The sequence below is a fragment of the Mytilus trossulus genome, chromosome 4 (assembly GCF_036588685.1).
Source record: "Mytilus trossulus isolate FHL-02 chromosome 4, PNRI_Mtr1.1.1.hap1, whole genome shotgun sequence".
In the NCBI taxonomy this organism is placed as follows: Eukaryota; Metazoa; Mollusca; class Bivalvia; order Mytilida; family Mytilidae; genus Mytilus; species Mytilus trossulus.
The window spans coordinates 2,432,979-2,454,565 of record NC_086376.1 but is presented as its reverse complement, the minus strand read 5'-3'; the positions used below and the strand labels follow the sequence as shown (position 1 = coordinate 2,454,565).

The 21,587-nt window shown below is 31.5% G+C and overlaps 1 protein-coding gene across 2 annotated transcripts in view; it reads left to right on the top strand.

Annotated features, from left to right (window-relative positions):
• Nucleotides 1-329: 329 nt before the first annotated feature.
• LOC134713678 (cys-loop ligand-gated ion channel-like) overlaps nt 330-21,587 on the top strand; it is a 37,000-nt gene continuing 15,742 nt past the window's right edge. Inside the window, exon 1 of one of the 2 annotated variants that reach the window (XM_063574966.1) lies at nt 330-573. In XM_063574966.1, the coding sequence (XP_063431036.1) occupies nt 547-573 (27 nt within the window). In that variant the 5' untranslated portion in view covers nt 330-546. Of the gene's footprint in view, nt 574-949; nt 1,169-21,587 lie in introns of those variants that run through there. The other variant, XM_063574965.1, reaches the window with a different exon arrangement.

The following is a 21,587-nucleotide window of genomic DNA, read 5'->3' as shown; positions in this document are numbered from 1 at the left end:
CTTGCGTCACTAACGTTAGCATTTATGTTTTGTAGTTTCTTTTCCGGATTTTTATCGTTAAAATTACCATTTCACATGTGTAAATATTGCTTTATTTGTATATTTACTCAGCCATGCGTTGTCTGAATAAGATCAATTGAAACTTTTCTTTGGGATCTGTTAAAATTAAGCAAATTTACATAAGGAACTAGTCCTTGACTACAATTTCAAGTTCCTATTGTATTTTTTCTATTAGAAACATCAATACTACTCCTGATTTAGAATATGTTTTAATGTCGATTATGGTATTTCGTATCGACTTACTAAAAAACAAAAGATCAATTTTAAATCTCAGTAAAATTGCTGTATCTGTTTTTTTTTTATTATTATGAATACAATATATTTCAAGAACAGCCAATCTTCATAAGGCTGACTCGCAACATGACACAGTTTAGCTTATGTTGAATGGCCAATTTCATAAGCCTGTGTTGACATTAGATTTTTTAGTACTTATATTTGGATATATATATTTACGTCACGCACAAAGACCATATTATATATGTAACTATGGAGGTGACAGGTTCTAAAAGTAAGGTAAGCAAGCGGCTTTTAGTTTAGATTTAGTTTTTTCTTGATGTAAACATATTTGAATAATATGATGAGGTTACATGGTCGATTTTCAATCAGTTGTAGCATTTGTCAGTTGAATGATCAAGAAAAAACATAAAAAGCCAGATCAGTCGTCATCAGCCTACATATGTTTGCTTAGCTTCAACTTTGATTGACTATCCAATTTTACCCGAAATTCTTAGCTGGTTTCCGGTTTCAAAGGAGTTAAGGGAGAACGAGAAAAAATGATGTTATTAGAATTGATTGAATAAACACAAATGCTTTCACATCTTAATTAATGAATTGACAGTCATGGAGCTTCGTGGAAAAATTTTTGCACATCTTCACATGAGTGAAATATTAGATGGGTCAATTATTTTACAGATGGCATAATTTAGATTCTAAGCTTTATTAAGGAATTGTAAGGATTGCATGATTAATTATTTAATTCTTATGGAATTAAAATAGTTTGGAAATTAATAAAGTTATAAATTGGAAGTTTTGTAAAATGAGACGTAGTGAAGTTTTTTTGGTGGACTACAAACGAAGTCAGAAAAGCAGACTACTTATATCCAGAAAGGTAATTACCCCTTCCATGTACTTTTGAATGTCATATTCCTGTCTTTTCGTTTGAGTTTTCCAGTTATCAATTTTGATAAGCTTGTTGTTTTTAAGACCGTTAATCTTTGGTGGTGGTGGGGTAATATGTATGACGTACTTTTTCGATTTCGTTTTTCAAATGTAATTTTAAACATTTTTAACATGCATGTAAAGAAACAAGAATCATTTGCTGTAAATAAAAAAAAATGTTTTTGCTAATAGACAGAGATCGTTACCTTTTTATTTTACTTCACGCGTGGAGCAATTTTTTTTTTGGGGAAGAAATTTCAAATCAAATGACCAAAACAAAAGATGATTGATCGGTGCAATGGTCCTATGATATAAGACTTCGAAGGTTCATATCATTTAAATTCTTTTTTTTTATCGGATATTATTTTTACTATCAATTCGAGGTTCAACATTGATGATAAGGGAGGGTTATACACGCGTATCATATCATTGAACAAAAAGGATAATGTTTTTGTTTGGTTCTTAATTTTTTTTCTCAACTTGAACACATAAAGGGAGGTAATTCAGATAAAGTAACTTTTTTTATAGAATGTGTTGTGAATTTTATTATACAGCAAGAAAACGAATCCGGTAACTAATTTGTTCCTTTTCTTATTTGAATGCATATTATAAGAGCTAGCGCCTGATATCTTATTTTATATTTCTCTGCTTAGATTCCTTATTATTAAACAACATTGGGTTTTCCTTGCATACTTTATACAAAACACTGACATACTTTACCAAATTTTGAACAAGCTGTAGCGTGAAAAAAAGGCCCGAAAAAAAATAGCATGAAATAAACTACATTTTGACAAATTATTTAAATATTCTTTGGATTTTAATTTAGACCTCAATCTTCGTATACTTTAAAGGAGGTTTATATAAAATACAAACCAAACTATTGTCAATTATATTTTAGATTATAAAGCAATTTATCCGGATATTTTTTTCCTTTATACAAAATCTATTTCTAAAACAATCACAGACATTGATCTCCGCCACCAACATGATTTACCAATGATTTACCGATTGCTGGATAACGTAATGAGACTAAAACGCATCTTTAACTTCAATTTACGACAGAAACAAACTTTTTAAGTGTTTTTAGTGTTTTTGATCTTTGATACGTCGTATAATAAATGTTTTGGTTACAATTATGGCATATGTTGATCAATTTTACAAAATCAATTTGAATCAATAGTCGACTTTTAATTGAGGGTCCCAAAGGGGGATACACTTAATTTGAACCAATAGTCGACTTTTAATTGAGGGTCCCAAAGGGGGATACACTTAATTTGAATCAATAGTCGACTTTTAATTTAGGGTCTTGAAGGTTGATCATTCGATCATTGGTATAACTCTTGTCTACCGACCGAGAAAACCCAGAATATAACGAGGGAAAATACGACGGTCTGAATACTGAGAGCCTCTTTTAAAACTTGAAAATATTGCTTATTTTACATCATCATGACAAAATTCAGGTCAAGTTCGATTTTGACATTTTATACTTTTTGATTGATTGAATAAGTCGGACATATCTTCATGGTCCAGTGTCATACGTATTTCATACAGCTTAAAGCACTTGTATGAGTTTAAGAGGTATTAAGTCTACACACAAAGATTAATTTGTAAGAGCAGTACCCTTAGAAGTTATCGACTAGTATTTAATAAGGTTTTTAGGAATAAAGTACAATCAATTCGATTAGCGATTTCTGAGGATTTAGCAATACCATTCCTTCCAAAACAAACGGATCGATACGTACCATAAAGAAAAAAAGGTCACACTTACAAGATAACTATAATTTAATCAAAGTGCTGAAGTACTGAACATCGGTTGACCGCAAGTTCTTGTGGATGGTCTGACAGGCACTTATCTTAGAAAAAAAACACATCTCTATAAATGAAAGTGAGGTTAATGTACATAAATATATTTTTCGTGCGTGAACGATAAATTGATGACAGGAATACAACCTAACCGTATAATGACTATTATAAGGTTTTTTTTTCTGGTTTATTGTTATATATTATAATTACAGTTACATAGATATAGGAAGATGTGGTGTGAGTGCCAATGAGACAACTCTCCATCCAAATAACAATTTAAAAAGTAAACCATTATAGGTTAAAGTACGGCCTTCAACACGGAGCCTTGGCTCACACCGAACAACAAGCTATAAAGGGCCCCAAAATTACTAGTGTAAAACCATTCAAACGGGAAAACCAACGGTCTAATCTATATAAACAAAACGAGAAACGAGAAACACGTATATATTACATAAACAAACGACAACTACTGTACATCAGATTCCTGACTTAGGACAGGTGGAAATGTATGTATACTTTTCATGCACTTGTATATCATTATATTCTGCTATATTAATAACAGTGCAGTGCAAGTGTATGGTGGACACTCTTCTGTAATAATTCAATTGTTTTAATAGAATGGATTTGAGAAGGCATTCGTATTTTCCTGCAAAAAATATTTTATCACAAATGCAGAGTTATCGTTCCTTGAGATTGCAAACGTTCTTAAAAGTTTTGAATTTAAAGATATTGTTTTATTCAATTGAAATTCACTGATTTAACTAAGACCTCGTTTACACTGGCAACGAAATTGGATCGATCTTTATTTGAATCGATCTTAAAAAGACCAGGGTTGAGTTCAATATCGTAGCAGCTACGTAGTGCTACGTATATTTTTGACTATTGAACGTGTACAGCTATATACTAGTTGTTACATATATATTGATAGCAGCTACATGTACGTAGCCGCTACGTATCTGCTACGATATTGAACTCAACCCAGTGCGGGTTTACATTGCACTAGCAAGATCTTATTTAATCCAGTGCGTTTAAACTACAACATAAAAAGAACCGGTCTGACCTTTATTTTCCTATAGAAATATAACAAACACCTGAAAAAATATCGATTGCGATCGGTGTTTACACAAAAAAAAAATCATTCAAATAAGATCTATCTTTTTAAAACCACCTCTAGAGGTAGACTTTTTAAGTCCGATTGAAGATCTTACCCGTTTACACTAGACCAAAGATCGATCTTAAAATTTTTATGATCGATCTTAGTAAAGATCGATATTTTTTGTCAGTGTTTACGGGGTCTTAAAAAAGTAGTATGAAAGAAAAGGAATGTGTTCTTCCTAATACATAGCACTAATTTGTTCCTTGTAAAAGTTTTAAAATAACGTTGATCCTTTACTGTGACGTAACTTTACAGATTTGGTTGTGAAAATGTTTGGCTTTGAGCCCCACTGAGAAGTCTCAAGTGTTTCCGTCACTTTCAACAAAACTTTGAATTTTTCGATTAACTAAGGATTTTCTTATCCCATGCATAGATTGCCTTAGCCGTATTTGGCACAACTTTTTGGAATTTTGGATCCTCAATGCTCTACAGCTTTGTATTTGTTTGGTTTATTATTATTTTGATATGAGCGTCACTGATGAGTCTTATGTAGACGAAAAGCGCGTCTGGCGAACTAAATTATAATCCTGGTACCTTTGATAGCTATCAAGCAATAAAAATAAAAACAAAAACAAACTAAAAAAGGAGAAAAACACCCATGCACAAACCTTTTATATCTATTACTTGCTAGAAGCATTTATTGAGGTTTGTCAAGCTATCGGTGTACAATCGCAATCACTCCATATGAGATGAAAGACATCCATGTAATGTTTCCTCAAACCATTGGATTATAAAATGAATCAAACTTTTTCTGTTCACAAGAATTTTAAGAGAAATGCATGCTAAAGCGTTTTCTAGTAATTGCTACAGCAACATTACTAAATGATTGAATATGCGCGTGTCTCTTTGTCTGGTCTACGTTAAGGTACATACTAAAATAGACTTCTGATATAACCGGTTTTGCTGTACTTGAGATCCAGTATTCAGAATCGATATTACAACGCTCTAAACATCATTATTCAGTTTGTAATTTAAAGAAAGTTCCATTACAATAAGCAATATTTTTTTATTTTAACACTACATTAACATGGCTACGGAAGAAGCCATTGTACACCTTTTGATTAATGCATCTTAATCAAAATTGTGATGAATATATTTGCTTAATGATTAGGTTTGATTAAAATTAACTTTAATTATCCTATGTAAACAAAACGTAATGCAAATTCCATTAACCTATACTCTATTCTTCTTTTAACAGACAAAATGCATTTATTTTTATTTGCTTTAATTCTTAAAATTAGGAGAACAGCAAACTGTTTTACAAAAAAATAAATGTGATGACGTAAACATTAGGACGGTTGAAAACAGTTGTTAAGACTTTTAATTCAAACTTTTATGTACACACATGACATTGCGATTGCTTAATAAGATCTGTGATTAACCATCATTTGCTTACTCACAAAGCAGACGCAGAAAAAAACGTCGACTGTACAAAAGTAAGAAATCAATGTAATGTCTTCAACAAAAGACAACTGCCTTTGAAAAAAAGATGCATTTTGCACAATTTTCAAAAGAATGTCAATTGATAAAAGACTAGTAAGCGAGAACACAGTGGTGGCATTGCCCTTGCAGTTGTAGTGACAGCGTATTGCCCTAGATATGCATTTTATACTGAACACACAATGATCCAATGCGATTCCAGTTTAACCTTTAAAGACCATTTCCAGCAAGAATAAAACAAATCTGAAATATTTAGTTCAATGATCACGAGCACTTCAATAATTGCCCATAACCATCGTTACCACATGTCATTGTTTCAATAGTATTAAAATAAACGGCAAATCTCCCTTGACATATACTGATGTAGATAGATACTTTATTCTCTAAAAACTAGATACAAGTTTACAGAGAAACATACAATATAAATACAGACACAATAGTTAAGGTAACAAATACAGTTAATATGATGACATACATGTTTAGTAACATGTATAATTAATGATATAAAAAGGAAAAATGATCGGTAAGATGCTTATGCGATTACATTTACATGGAGGGACAAACGTTTTTTTATTAATACACTTTATAAATAAACACAGTTTCCTTAAGACACAGATTGTTTTTTACTATTAAATAAGAAGCAAAATGAAATTATATTTGGATTATTTGAAAACTTAATTTGTAGAAATAATTGTCTTTAGTTCTTCAAAGGCGAACAGCAAAACAAATAATGAAATTCGTCGCCTATCTCAGCGGAACTACACAACGAACATGTTCTTTAATTTCGGGCAATGTTTTGCCATCTTCCCATTTCTATAGGTAACGAATGGTTACCTGCTCTGTGTCTACATAATGTAAACAAATATTTATCTTCAAGAATATTCAAGTAGTTCTCAAACTCCAATGTTTTTTTGAACAGTCGATAGTTAATGCATTTCGGTGAGTCTTGTATTGAAGAGTACCACGTCTGCTTGTATTGGTCGATCAGCCTCATTTTGATGCTCTGATTTAGCCACTTTGAGAAATGTCCATTTTGTGGTTGAAAAATATTTGAAAACCCGCTCGTGTTAAGAATATTTTGAACATACTTGATCCATTTAATGCCTTGATTTTTCACACAGTGTTGGTAATATGCAGTCTTATAAATTAATGAAGACAGTTTGTTTTCGTCTGAACATAGTTTGCACCAGAACGAAATAGTTCGGCCATTTTATGCTGATGTCAAGTGGGTATCTGCCCGTTTCACCATACACAATTATGCTTGGTGTTGATTTTTTCAAGTGCAAAATATGTTTTAAAAATTTCAGATGAACTTGTTCGATGACATCATTTTTCTCAGATCCCCAAACTTCACATCCATACAGAAGGATAGGTTTAACTATTTTGTCGAACAGATCAATTTGGCATTTTATTGAAAGGTTAAATAAACGGCTTTCGTTGCTTTTTCTGCAATTTTTTTCTTTGCGTTTGTAAATGTCCCTGTCCTGGCAAGATTTATACCCAAATAATTGAACTCGTTTACTATGTCTAGTTTGTTTATTTTATACAAGAAATGTACGTTACTCGGAGGTCTTCCCTTTGAAAATATCATAACTTTTGTTTTTGCCACATTTACTTTAAATTTCCAAATATCACAGTATTCACTAAATATATCTAATTGGTTTTGAAGATCGTCTTTATTCTCTGACATAATGACGGTGTCATCAGCATAAAGTAGTATAACTAATTTTAGGTACACATTTAGATCATTTTCCAAACATAAGATGTAAGAAATCAAATAGATAATGTTTTTTTTTACGAAAGCTTATAACCTTCTGTCTTTTTTTAATTTATTATTTTTAATTTTAAAGTTGTCAGTACTACAGTAGTCCTTTAGCATGCAAACAGAACATATGTTTGTTTTTAGATATATAGACCAAGGTGCTAGTATTGTGATAGTTAATAATTTTTAAAATGACGGTGTTATGCATTAAAAGAAAAGAGTGGATTTTGAATAATATACATGATAAAAACTATTAGTTTATTCTCATAAAACCATGCAAGTACATAGGTTACACTGAAGTTAAAAATATGCATACACACATTTATATAAGTGCCTATGAATAGCAGCACATGACATACAAATCTATGGGAGTGTGGATTAATCCACACATTTATATAGATATAAGATGATTTGGTATGAGTGCCAATGAGACATCTCTCCACCCAATACATGATTTTTAAAAGTAATTATGATAGATCAAAGTATGGTATTCAACACGGAGTCTTAGCTCACACCGAACAGCAAGCTATAAATGTCCCCAAAATTACTAGTTTAAAACCATTAAAACGGGAAAACCAAAAGTCTAGTCTATAAAAGTACAAATAACGCATATATTTATCAACTTTGTACTTTTGATGAGTTAAATACGTCAAATATGGACCTGTTCTAGCTGTTCCGATTATACTGGCCGAGGACGAACCAAGATCACTTGCGTCCAATCTGATCACCTTCGTTGGCTTTTTCCACGTCACAGTTATAATTAAATTTCATTCCAAACATATTCGTCTTTCCACCCACATTCACAAGGATATTGATGGTACATTTAGCAGTTATGGCAGTGCATTAATACATTCAATTAATTGAGAGAAATAAAGTACAAAACAATTAATTATCACAGATATAACATTTATATCATTATTCATCAATTATCAATTATAAATAAATTGAAATATTACTTCCAAAATCAATTTTAAAGTGATGTTTGTAAAAACTAAATACTCTTTACAAAAAATAATAGAGTATACTTTTATTCATTTTTGTGACAAGTTATCTTGTTGAACAATCTTTTCTATTAATTATCATCACGCTTAGTGTATTGAGCATTTTAGTCTAATGGGTTTATAACTTCGCTTAATATGTTAGCGCTTTGTCGTAAATCTATATTAAATATTTTTGATTAAAATTTGTAATTCCTCTGGCAATACTTTAATGTAAAATTAAATGACAAGAATATCCGGCAATCGCGATAAAAATTCATTAAAACTACAACTTTCTGCAACTATCTTGAACAATACTTTGCTTTGTCGGAGACGGTTCTCTTTCAAAATCCTGTTTTTTTTTGGGTATTTTACACGTACAACTGCATGTAGCAATATAGTAGCAATTAATTTTGATTATCGCACAGTGAAAAAAATCCATAAATCGATTTAATTGAAGGACAAATAACAAACAAACCGAAGCAAGTACAAATGTTAATACACCAAATATTGACTAATTTGTTTCAACAAAGAGAAATTGCAGTGTTTTTATCTCAAAGAAAAGTTGTCCTCGTATAAATTACTTTTGACAGTTGTACTTTCGTTTGGTGTGTTTTGTCATTTGTTTTTGCTATGTGATTAGGGACTTTCCAATTGAATGTTTTCTCGGAGTACACTTTTATTTGGTGATTTTACTTTTTACTAACTTTCATTGAAGTTACACTGTAAACAGCAGATGCTACGTAATATTTGGGAATAAGATATTCATAAAACTCACGAAATAGTCCACAGTTTTCGATGTGCATTTTAAGTTAAGTCTTGTGCTCGATGGAAAATGTAACACAAATAACAATTCCCCAACAAGAGAGTAAATATGGGAGCCTTTTAAAACACGGTAAACGAGGAAAGTTGATAATATGTGTAGAAAAGGGAAATAATTCAGCTCATTATTTTACACTGTAGTTAAAAAAAAATAATGTTGTAGACTCGTGTAAAGAGAAACAGGATACGAAATAGACCTTTTCTGTATACACCACATTAATAAAATGTTACAGCTTAAAAGTTACATTCATCTTCCATCTATTATCAAAACCATTTTCAAATCAATACCATGTTTGTTTTTTTTTTTGTTTTTTTTTGTTTTGTGTTTTTTTTAATATCAGAGGAGAGTTTCTATATCCTTATTAGTGTTGGATAGAAATATTAAACGCTCATATATGATGATATTGGTTAGGCTAATTTTTATCAATAAATTCAACTTGGCTATACAGACTAAAATAATTTTATTTCAAAGACTTGTTTTGTGAGGTGGGTGAAAGTGTATTTTCGGTTACTATGAAGGATAACTCCTTGAAGCAATCTTAACACAATGGAAAATTGCCATGATTGACTAAGCTGAGCAGATGATTATACTGCCTTTGGTGTTAGTTTGCGTTGTAGACACAAATAACCCCAAGACTCTCATTGCCAAGACATAAAGTAAAGAAAATTATTATTCATCCTATCTTTTGAAATATGAGACTTATTATATGATTTGAAAGAATTTCTCTACGAATGAAACGATAGTAAAGATTCGTCAGAAGTTAAGGAATTACATATTTAGAAAATCATCCACCCGTATAACGAGCAATGCATTTCCATTTCTCTATCTATCGTTCTGTCATTTTCCAGAATTTTGACCCATTTGACAAATAAGAAATATTTTTTCTTAACATAGATGTTATTTAAAATTATCATTTCTTTCGAAAGGTTTGACCACCTTTCCTGAGAATGTTTAATCTTTATTCTTTTTGACACTTTATCATGGTAACTGAGAGGTTATATTCCATACACATGCCTCTATCATAATGTTTTGACGTTAATCACTCGTTGATACCCCGAGTGTATAACAAGCCCAGTATTCAGCACTTCTATGTTGACATGAGTTATCATTTATATGTTTTATAATTATAAATTAACTGTTAAAAACATTGAATGTTTGAAATACTTATGCTTTTCTATCTCAGGAATAGATTACCTTAGCTGTATTTGGCAAAATGTTTAGAAATGTTTGGTCCTGAATGCTCTTCATACTTTTTTTGACCTTTTATTCTTATTATTTTGATTCGAGCGTCACTGATGAGTCATTATACACGAAACTTGCGTCTGGCGTTAATATAAAATTTTAATCCTGGTATCTATGTTGAGTTTATTGAATTCTTTATAAATGTTAATGATCGTGCATAGAGGATTTAGTTTATTAAATATACACACATTGTTTAATAATTTTCTTAACATTATAATTTCAAGAAACTCGTTACATATGACATTTTTCATCTTTCCTGCCACATTCATAAGTATATTGATAGTACGTTTATCTGTTTTACCACTCTTCTTTACTATACTGTTTATCATGTATTATTTGATATTTTCATCTCATCTTGTCATGTGTGTTTGTGTTATGTTATATGACTTTTGATGAACTTCTTTGTACCATTGTATCTTTATGGTGTTTAAGAAATAAAGAATCTTGAATCTTGTTTTAGAAGTACAAATCAATTAAAATTTCAAAGTAAACATTTATATTATATATGCATTAATTATAACAGTTATAAATTATTTAAAATATAATCACTGCATAAATTCATTTTTAAATGACGTTTGATAAAATACTAAATACTCAAAATAAAAACATTCATGTCCAGTGCATGATGTTTATTCAATATTGTCGACATCGCGATATCTACAATGTTAACACGATATCGTGTCAACATTGTTTACATTGTTTGAACCCTTTTATAATATTTACATCGTTGACATCGTGATGTATACAATGTACACACGATGCCGAGTCAACATCGTTGACATTGTTTGAACTTTTATATAGTGTTTACATCGTTGTCATCGTTAACATCGCGATGTTTATAATGTTAACACGATGTCGTGTCAACATCGTTTACATTGTTTGAACCATTCTATATTATTAACATCGTTGACATCGTTAACATCGCGATGTTTACAATTTTAACACGATGTCGTGTCAACATCGTTTACATTGTTTGAATTCTTATATATTGTGTACATCGTTGACATCGTTAACATAGCTATGTATACGTATAAGAAGATGCGGTATAAGTTCAAATAAAACTACTTTTCATTTAAGATACACGTTTTATACGTAAACCACTATAGGTCAAAGTATTGCCATTAACACAGAACTGTACTACTGAACAACATATTCCTGACTAAGGACAGGTGCAAACAAATGCAGTTAGTTTAACGTTTATATACGTACCATAGACTCAATATATAATATAAACACGATTTTGACACAATATTGTTAGCATTGCTTTGTCAACAATTTGAACTGAAAGAAATATATAAAAAGGAGAGTTGGTATGATTGCAAATAAGTCAAATTTCCAGTACATACATACGAAATGGCACATCTATAGATAACCGTATGGCCTTTAACATTGAGCAAAGTTTATATCGCATACTTAACAGTTATAACCCCGACATGTCAAATGGAAAACAATTTAAACTATATAACTTACTGCTTAACTTATTTAAAAAAAAAGAACGAAAAAAAATGTATATACAACAACAACCACATTTGACACTATATTGTTAACATTACGATGTATACGATGTGAAATATGTAAACAGAAAGGTATAGACTCTATATATACAATATAAACACGATGTTGACACAATATTGTCAACATCGCGATGTATACGATGTGAACGATGTTAACAAAAAGGTATAGACTTTATATATAAATATATATACAATATAAACACGATGTTGACACGATGTTGTCAACATCGCGATATATATGATGTGAACGTTGTAAACAGAAAGGTATATACTCTATATATATACAATATAAACACGATGTTGACACAATATTGTCAACATTGCGATGTATACAATGTGAACGATGTAAACAGAAAGGTAAAATATATACAATATAAACACGATGTTGACACGATATTGTCAATACACGATGTATACGATGTGAACGATGTAAACAGAAAGGTATAGACTCTATATATACAATATAAACACGATGTTCACACAATATTGTCAACATTACGATGTGTACGATGTGAACGATGTAAACAAAAAGGTATATACTTTATATATAAATTTATATACAATATACACACGATGTTCACACGATGTTGTCAACATCGCGATGTATATGATGTGAACGTTGCAAACAGAAAGGTATAGACTCTATATATACAATATAAACACGATGTTGACACAATATTGTCAACATTGCGATGTATACAATGTGAAAGATGTAAACAGAAAGGTAAAATATATACAATATAAACACGATGTTGACACAATATTGTCAACATTGCGATGTATACAATGTGAACGATGTACACAGAAAGGTAAAATATATACAATATAAACACGATGTTGACACGATATTTTCAACATCGCGATGTGTACGATGTGAACGACGTAAACAAAAAGGTATATACTTTATATATAAATATATATACAATATAAACACGATGTTGACACGATGTTGTCAACATCGCGATGTATATGATGTGAACGTTGTAAACAGAAAGGTATAGACTCTATATATTGTTACGGCCAGAAATCGCCTTTAAATTGTAGCCAACAAAAGACACAAATCAATAGTAAAATTTAACAATATTTAATATACAAAAGTTTACAAAAAGGTATTACACAAATATTACTGTTAACTTAACTGTCAAAATATGAGTCCAATCTGTTATCTTTATCTGTATCCGGAAATCTTTCGGAATCCAATTTGAATATTACGTTCACTACTAATGTCACAATCCAGTATGATGTTGTTTGTAGAATAAAAGTGTCAATCCAAATGCTGTGAATACTAATGTCTATCAATGTCTATGTCCAAGTTTAATTTATAAGAGTTTAACTTTAGTGTCTGTATATATAGTGTTGTCATGGAAAATTCTAGAACACTCTATAATGGAACATTGTGGAAAATCCTGGAAAGTTACAACGGAAGTTCTGGAATAACGTAGAAGTTTAAATTACGCATCTTTTATAAGGATCATTCAAGAAAGTTCCAATCATTCTGTGATTGTTCCAGTGATTCCTAAACTGCACAGTTATAAGATTGGTAAACAACTATCAGGCCATACAACACAAATTAGGCCAACATAAATAAACATAATAATTACAATATCATAACAATATACAATATAAACACGATGCTGACACAATATTGTCAACATTGCGATGTATACAATGTGAACGATGTAAACAGAAAGGTAAAATATCTATAATACTAAAATTACGAGGTCCAATTTGTCAGCCGTCATCACGTAAATACGACGAATCAAAGAATTCAACTTTATATATAACTAATATAGTACAAAGGTGTAGATTAAAAATTACATCACTCTCGGTCCTTTTGTTTTCCACGTAATTAATATTGCCAATAATTAAGAAGTTCCGGGTCGATTCCGATATCGATACCAATAGTATATTCACCTGTTACCTATTACTTTGTCTGTACGTTCCGCATCTGACAGGCGCACCACCAAACGGTGTATTCAGGATTAATATGCCATATACACGGGTCATAATCACAGGGTTGACACTACTGAATTGTCAAATTGTTACCTATTGTAGTATTTTAATCAGTAAGACTTTATAAGATAACAATACGAATACTAAAAATCTGGACTAAAAATAAGGCGTATAGGTACAGTTTTTAATTTGTTAGCGGGCATGACGCAAAGTGATATACTTTAATTCGGTAACGGACCCGCGATATCACGGGTGTGTTCTAGTATACAATATAAACACGATGTTGACACGATATTGTCAACATCGCGATGTATACGATGTGAACGATGTTAACAGAAAGGTATAGACTCTATTTATAATATAAACACGATGTTGACACAATATTGATGAACAGAAAGATATAGACTACTGTGGATTCATTTATTTTCGTGGGTACCAACTTTCGTGGTTTGAGGAAAATTTACCTTTTCGTGGATATATAATTTCGTGGTTTTGACAAAGTACACACTCATTTCTTTAGAAAATTCGTAATTCATTGAACATTAGAATTCGTGGTTCTCCAGTACCCACGAAATCCACGAAAATTGGTATCCAACGAATATTAATGAATCCACAGTATATATTCAATATAAACACGATGCCAACACAATATTGTCAACATCGTGATGTATACGATGGGAACGATGTTAACAGAAAGATAGAGACTATATATTCAATATAAACACGATGTTGACACGATATTGTCAACATCGCGATGTATACAATGTGAACGATGTGAACAGAAAGGTATAGACTTTATATATACAATTTAAACACGATGTTGACAGGATAATGTCAACATCGCGATGTATACGATGTGAACGATGTAAACAGAAAGGTATAGAACACATTGATAGGATACAATGTAAACACTATAACGACACTATAAAAATGACATTGCGATATTGACAATATCGACAAAACATCGTGCACTGGACATAGTTCAATAAAAAATAAGAAAGACTCAATTATCAAAGTATACTTTTATAAATTTTGGTGACATATTATCTTTTTAAACAATCGTTTTGATTAGTTGTCGTTGAGTGTATTAAACATTTTAGTTTAATGGGTTTATTACTTCGCTTAATATATTAACTCTTTGTCGTAAATCTTCATTAAATTTATTTGATAAAAAATTGTAATTCCTCTGATAATACTGTAATGTTAAATGTACTCAAGCGAATATCCGACAATCCCGACAAAACTTCATAACTACGAGTTTCTGCACTTATTTAGAGCAATAATTTGCTTTGGAGAGAAGGTTTCTAATTTAAAATCTGTTTGCTTGTAATTTACATACAACGGTATAACTATAAAAGCAATAAAATATGATAATTGGGCAGTGCAGAACTATTTCAAAGATCCATTTAAATGATGGACAAAAGACAAACCATTCGAAGCAAGTACATATGTTAAGAATATATTATACGCCCAGGTGTAACACTATTTAATATTGACTTTTTTGTTTCGAACTAGGAATATGAAGACATTATTAGTGTCTTTAATATATAAAAGAAAAGTCGTCCATCTTAATTAGATTACTTTTATTGACGCATGGTTATCATTGGAGTCAAACTCTAAAGTACGTATGATACGTATGATACGCAACATTTGGCCCGATATATTCAATAAAACTCGCAGGTATCGATGTGACTGTAATATCAAGACAGCAAAAAAATCAAAACCAAGGAGGAAACAAAGACTCATAAAACCAAAAGACATTTACATCAACAGTTGGAAATAATAAATAAAAAACAACACGAACTCCAATAAAAAACCGGGAGTGAAATCAGGTGCTCCGGAAGGGTAAGCATTTCCTGCACCATATACGGCACCGTCGTGTTATTTCTTTGTTCAGTTCGGTAATGATCGAAGGTTGTTATGTCTGAGAAAGAATATCAGATATGATTTTTGACACACTTTTGTCACAATGGCCAATCAGATCTGATTAACACCACTTTTGGAATATGCCGTTTCGGAATATTTCTGAAGTCCTTCTTTAACTACAGCCAGTATGGCATTAAGAACTTTAGAAAGGGGTTTAGTGGAACACTTGGAGAAACTGCAATATACCTTTCCTTATCAGGGTTCTCGTGAAGCTTAGAAATGCAATAAAATGATGGAAGATCCTGGTCCTCATCCTTTAGATTAACACCAAAGGAGATTAGAACCGATTTGCGGTTTTCCAGGATCTCCTGCTTCGTAAGCGTACTTAGTGTATATGTAGGATTTCCAAGTGTGTTATTTATCCCGAGTTCCTTAATCAGGCAGTCGATGTAGTGTTTCTTGCTTACAAAAACAATATTGTTTGAGGCTTTGTTGGCTGGAACGACAACATATTTGTTATTGAGGCAAGGCAACTCATCTATGACCTGAGGGTCTTTACAGAAGGAAGGAGCTTTGGTGATCATTGATCCTTTAAGCTTACTTACTCTTATCTGAATCAATGACTTTACTGATTTTACCCACTTCCAAATGGTGCCAACTTCAACCTTTTCCTTTTTTGCTCAGTCTGTTGCATATATGTCTTATATTGGAAGGAACATCTTATACACAAAACCAAATGGTATAACGCTGTCCCAGGTAAGGGGGAGGGTTGGGAACCAGCTAACATGTTTAACCCCGCCACATTATTTATGTATGTGCCTGTTCCAAGTCAGGAACCTGTAATTCAGTGGTTGTCGTTTGTTTATGTGTTACATATTTGTTTTTCGTTATTTTTTTTACATAAATAAGGCCGTTAGTTTTCTCGTTTGAATTGTTCTACATTGTCTTATCGGGGCCTTTTATAGCTGACTATGCGGTATGGGCTTTGCTCATTGTTACCTATAGTTGTTAATGTCTGTGTCATTTTGGTCTTTTTTGGATAGTTGTCTCATTGGCAATCATACCACATCTCCTTTTTATATAACGCTGATTTCACAAAAGAGTAAACATGTGAACCTTTACGTGGTAAACGAGGAGTGCAAATACTATGTGTAGATAACGGGCGTTATTTAGCTCGCAATTTTTCACTATAGTTTAATAATCATATTTGACCCTGTTCGTGTAAAGCGCATCAGTTAAATTTTACAGTACAAAAGTCACATTTGATTTCCGATCATCGAGATAAATGATCGACTTATAAATGTACCATATGAGTGTGTGTTTTTATATGAAAGGAGAGTTTTTTTATTAAGTTTGTGATAGAAATACAAAATGATCATATATTATCATTTTTTCTATGCTTAATCATCAATAGATTCATTCTGGTAACTTTTTCATTCTTAATTATCAAGACTTAAATCGTAATTGAGGAAACATACTTGTGTTGTCCTACAAGCGAAATTGAATACGATTCCGTAAAGAAATAGTAATAACCCAATTATTTAGTAGCAATCAAGGACGTTCTCCTTGTAGAAGTCCTAACACATTTGAAAACTGCCATGATTGACTTAGCTGAGCAGATGTGCTACCTTTGGTGTTCAACTGCGTTGTAGAATAAACAATTCCAAGACTTCCAAGGCCAAGCTGACATTCAAAGTAAATAAAATAAATATTCTCTTAATCTCTTGAAATATGAAATGTATTTAAAATTTAGTAAGCCTTTTTTAATGACTGACACCATTCAACAAGAAAACAGTACAAGGCTGCAAAATATAATTGTTCCGATATTGAAATCGATGTGAGGTACCAAATAAACAATGTACAATCATATATTATGTGAATGAGTTTTTCTTTAGATGAGAAGATAATAAAAACTCGTCAGAAATGCATGCAGACAGATCCTTATTAAAAAAATGTAGTTGTATTAATCCAAATATAGATACTATGAAAACGACAAACTAATCACCAAACAATATTACGAGCAATGAATCGCAATTTCTCTATATATCGTCTTGTCGATTGCAGACAATATGTTCCACAATTTTGACCAATTTGACTAATGTGGAATGTATTCTCTTAAAATAGATTTTATGTTATAGATATATTATGTCTTTTGATAGGTTTGACTCTATTTCTTTAAATTCTCCCTCGCCCTGCTCGTCCGAATTTAAAGCATTTAATTTCTAATTCAATAGGCTATAAACAAGACAAACACAGATATAGGATTAGTTGCTCGCAGTAACATCTTATTTTCTCTTGCGATACAATATTTTATTTTACTGAATTGTACATATTTCTTCAATCGAAACATTATATAAACACATGACATATAACATTGTTCCTCTTTCGCATCGTTTCTTTTCCCCCGGCTAATGCCTCCAACGCCTAACGCCTAACGCCTAACGCTAAACATAGCAGCAACTGCACATAAACCTATGTGACCAACTTCAATCCGACGTAACTGCGAGCACCTTCGATACTAATACATTTAAATCCCAAACTTTATATAGTACCTTTAAACCCCACCCATAAAAAACGCCAAAACTTTTCTCGTGCCTCCTGCACCTAACATCAAACTTATAAATAGTACATACTGTTACAAAACCAGTATCCGAACTAGTTATACTAGTTCCCATCTGTAAATATTAACTACAAATAGCAAACGGGAAAAACCCTATTTCAAACGAAATAAAATACATTGATAATGCTCACTTCAAATTTAGGCTTTATTTTTATGACACAGTATCATTGTTATTGTTTATAATATTTCATACACATGGTTCTATTAATGTTGACAGAATAGTGTTTGGTGACATTCTTTGTTACTTTATAAAGGTCTTTCATTATATCTTCGTACTTGCTTCCGTGACACATGATATCAAGACAAATTAAACTGCAATACAAATTTAAATTGATTCCTCAATCTTTGTTTGACTTGACAATTATTTTCAAATGACTTGTAAGATACACAAATCAAACAAATAAAAAGAATTATATGAAACGATTCGATATCTTTGTCAAATCAACACGAACGGAAATAAAGTGATTAACTGCAAAAGACAAAAATTTTGTAGACTTCAAATATTTGCACGAATTATCACGGAGAGAAGCAGTAGCACGGTATGTTTAATGGTGAGTTTATAGTATGATTGGAAACGATTAATATTTTGCCTTGACTTCTTCATGTGAATGTCTTTGTCTTAACTCTCCATAAGTGCTACTGCTTTCAATTCTAATACTAAAAGATAAGACTATGTGGTATAATTGTCAATTCGACAACACTCCACTTGAGATAATTTGACCGGCATAGAAGTAAACAACTATGGGTTACGGATAGGCATTCAAACGTAAGCATAAGGTATAAAAGGCCCAAAAATTACAAATTTGAAACAATTCAAAAGAGAAAACTAATGGCATTATTTATGTACAAATCAATAAACGAAGAAGTATATTCATATACAACAACACATGACAACTACTGAATTACAGACTCCTGACTTCTAACGTAATTTTAGCTTCTACGGTACAATAATAGAGATCAAAAACGTGTAATGTTCGTAATAGTAACAAGAAGCAATATAACATAATCGTCTGTTTCCAGTAGGAAAAGTGCATTTAAATGACATGTTTACAGTTAGATAGTAACATTCTTTATATTTATACATACATTAGGCCCTCTATTATTATAATGATTACAATTTCTTTAAAAGAAATGACAGGACAAAGACATTGAAAACAAACAAGTAAAATAAGTTGGTTTAATTTAAAATAAAACAGTGTGTAAAACTTAGTATTAAAGCCAGTCAACAAGCAGACGAGACCGATGTTTAATTCATAAACATATCTTTTAGATCTCCTTGTTCCGGTTGGAGTTTAAAAAAAATACTCGATCTTCGAAAGGAGTTTTTTCAATTTTGAAAGTTTCATTTTTATGTTTAACGTGACGGTACCCAAATTGCACCTATTTTGACAGTTTTTTCAACTACGTTTTCTTATGATCCAGACAACCATTTCCATTTTGTGTTTATTTTGTAGCCGTATCCTTCTTTATTATATAGGTACACCAATTTGATTTTCAATTCATATGGAATCATAGAAAAATTGGTCTGAACTAACCTCCAAACCATCAATGATTCTGTAATGAGGAGTACCAAAATTGCATCCATGCTTAAATTTGCATCGTCAAAAGTCGAATTACAGAGCTTTTGTTTATTTTTTTCAAATATTTTGAACAATTGGATATTTGTTCATGCTTACTCTTCTTTTTTAAAGAAATGGATACTTGAAACTTATTGTATTTGCTAATTTTAAAAAGATGACGTTTTGATGACGTCGCATGGCGACGTTTCAGTACATTTTGCTTTTTCAGTAAAACACTTCTTCTGTTGATAAATACTGTAAACGTTTTGTGTATCTCTAGATATATTTACCTAAATTGAAAGACGTGCATACTATCGGATCATAAAAATACAACTTGTTTAGTCTCTAGGAAATCTTGTTATATTTTCACTGCTATTTTTGCTAAATACGAGCAATTTAGGTACTCGTTGCAATTTGGGTACTGTTACGTTAGTCTTAAACTCCGAAATAGCGAAGACGTCTCTATACTGAACGAACCGTCAAACGTCGCTAAGTAGAGACGAAGTAAATCTCTTGCAAAGTATATTAGTTCCGTGCTATATATAGTACGTATCATTCAACCGAATCAAAGTGGAATATTGCAGAGCACGTACGGAAGAAACTCTGCAATAGAGATTGGTGTTGCGTCGGAGTTTATCTTGCTACTAAATTGTATCTGACATCATCTTTAAAACTAGTGATTGCCTAATCATTTTGTATTGTACGTTTTAATGCATTGTCACTTCAACTTTATTTATTTCATGGATTTCATTTCATTGTGTAGATCTTCTGTTACATGACTTGCTCTTCACACTTCAATGTTTGTGTCCTCAATGCTCTTCACCTTTGTAATTGTTTGGCTTTATCAATATTTCGATATGAGCGTCACTGAGGAGTTTTATGTAGACGAAACGCGCGTCTGGCGTTCTAAATTATAATCCTGGTACCTTTGATAACTATCTTCATAAATGAAACCATAAGGACACAACGTTTGAAGATTTTTATTACAAAGTCGTTGACTGAAAATGTTGCACTAAGTCTAATTCATTTTTATACACTTCGGCAGTAACGACTTAGGTGCTATGTCTCTTTTTTGGTTATATAATTCGCAAATTGAATAACAAAATAACCAAACATAAAAGAGACAGTACATCATACGACAAAACATTTCCTAATCAATTTCATTTGGCATTTATCACTATTAAAGACTTTGTTCTGAAGAGAGATGGTCGCCAGAAGTAAGAGTTCCCTGTTGATTTTACGAAAAGTGAATTCGATTATGTAATTATCTAACTTGGTATTTGATTTAGAAGACTTTCTTGTTAGAGAAAGTTGAGATTGTGACAATGATAATGAGAAAATGTATTTGTAACAGCATGTGTTTAACGATAGGATGCCTTAAAGTATGGAGAAACCAGATTTAAATGCCAACGATTAATCGAATGTAAAGTGATTTTGATTGAAAACTACAGCTTCGAGTAATACAGCTTTCTATGTTGCTGACAACTTCAAAGCGAGAAATCAATTATAAAAGAACTTTACACTATCAATTGAAGTATCATCTTATGCAACATGTTATTTTTTGAACGGCTGATAGAAATAGCTATGACATTCTCGCCGTTTGAAAAGTGTCGTTTATATGTTATCGGTTAACCAATAATATTAACAGTTAAAC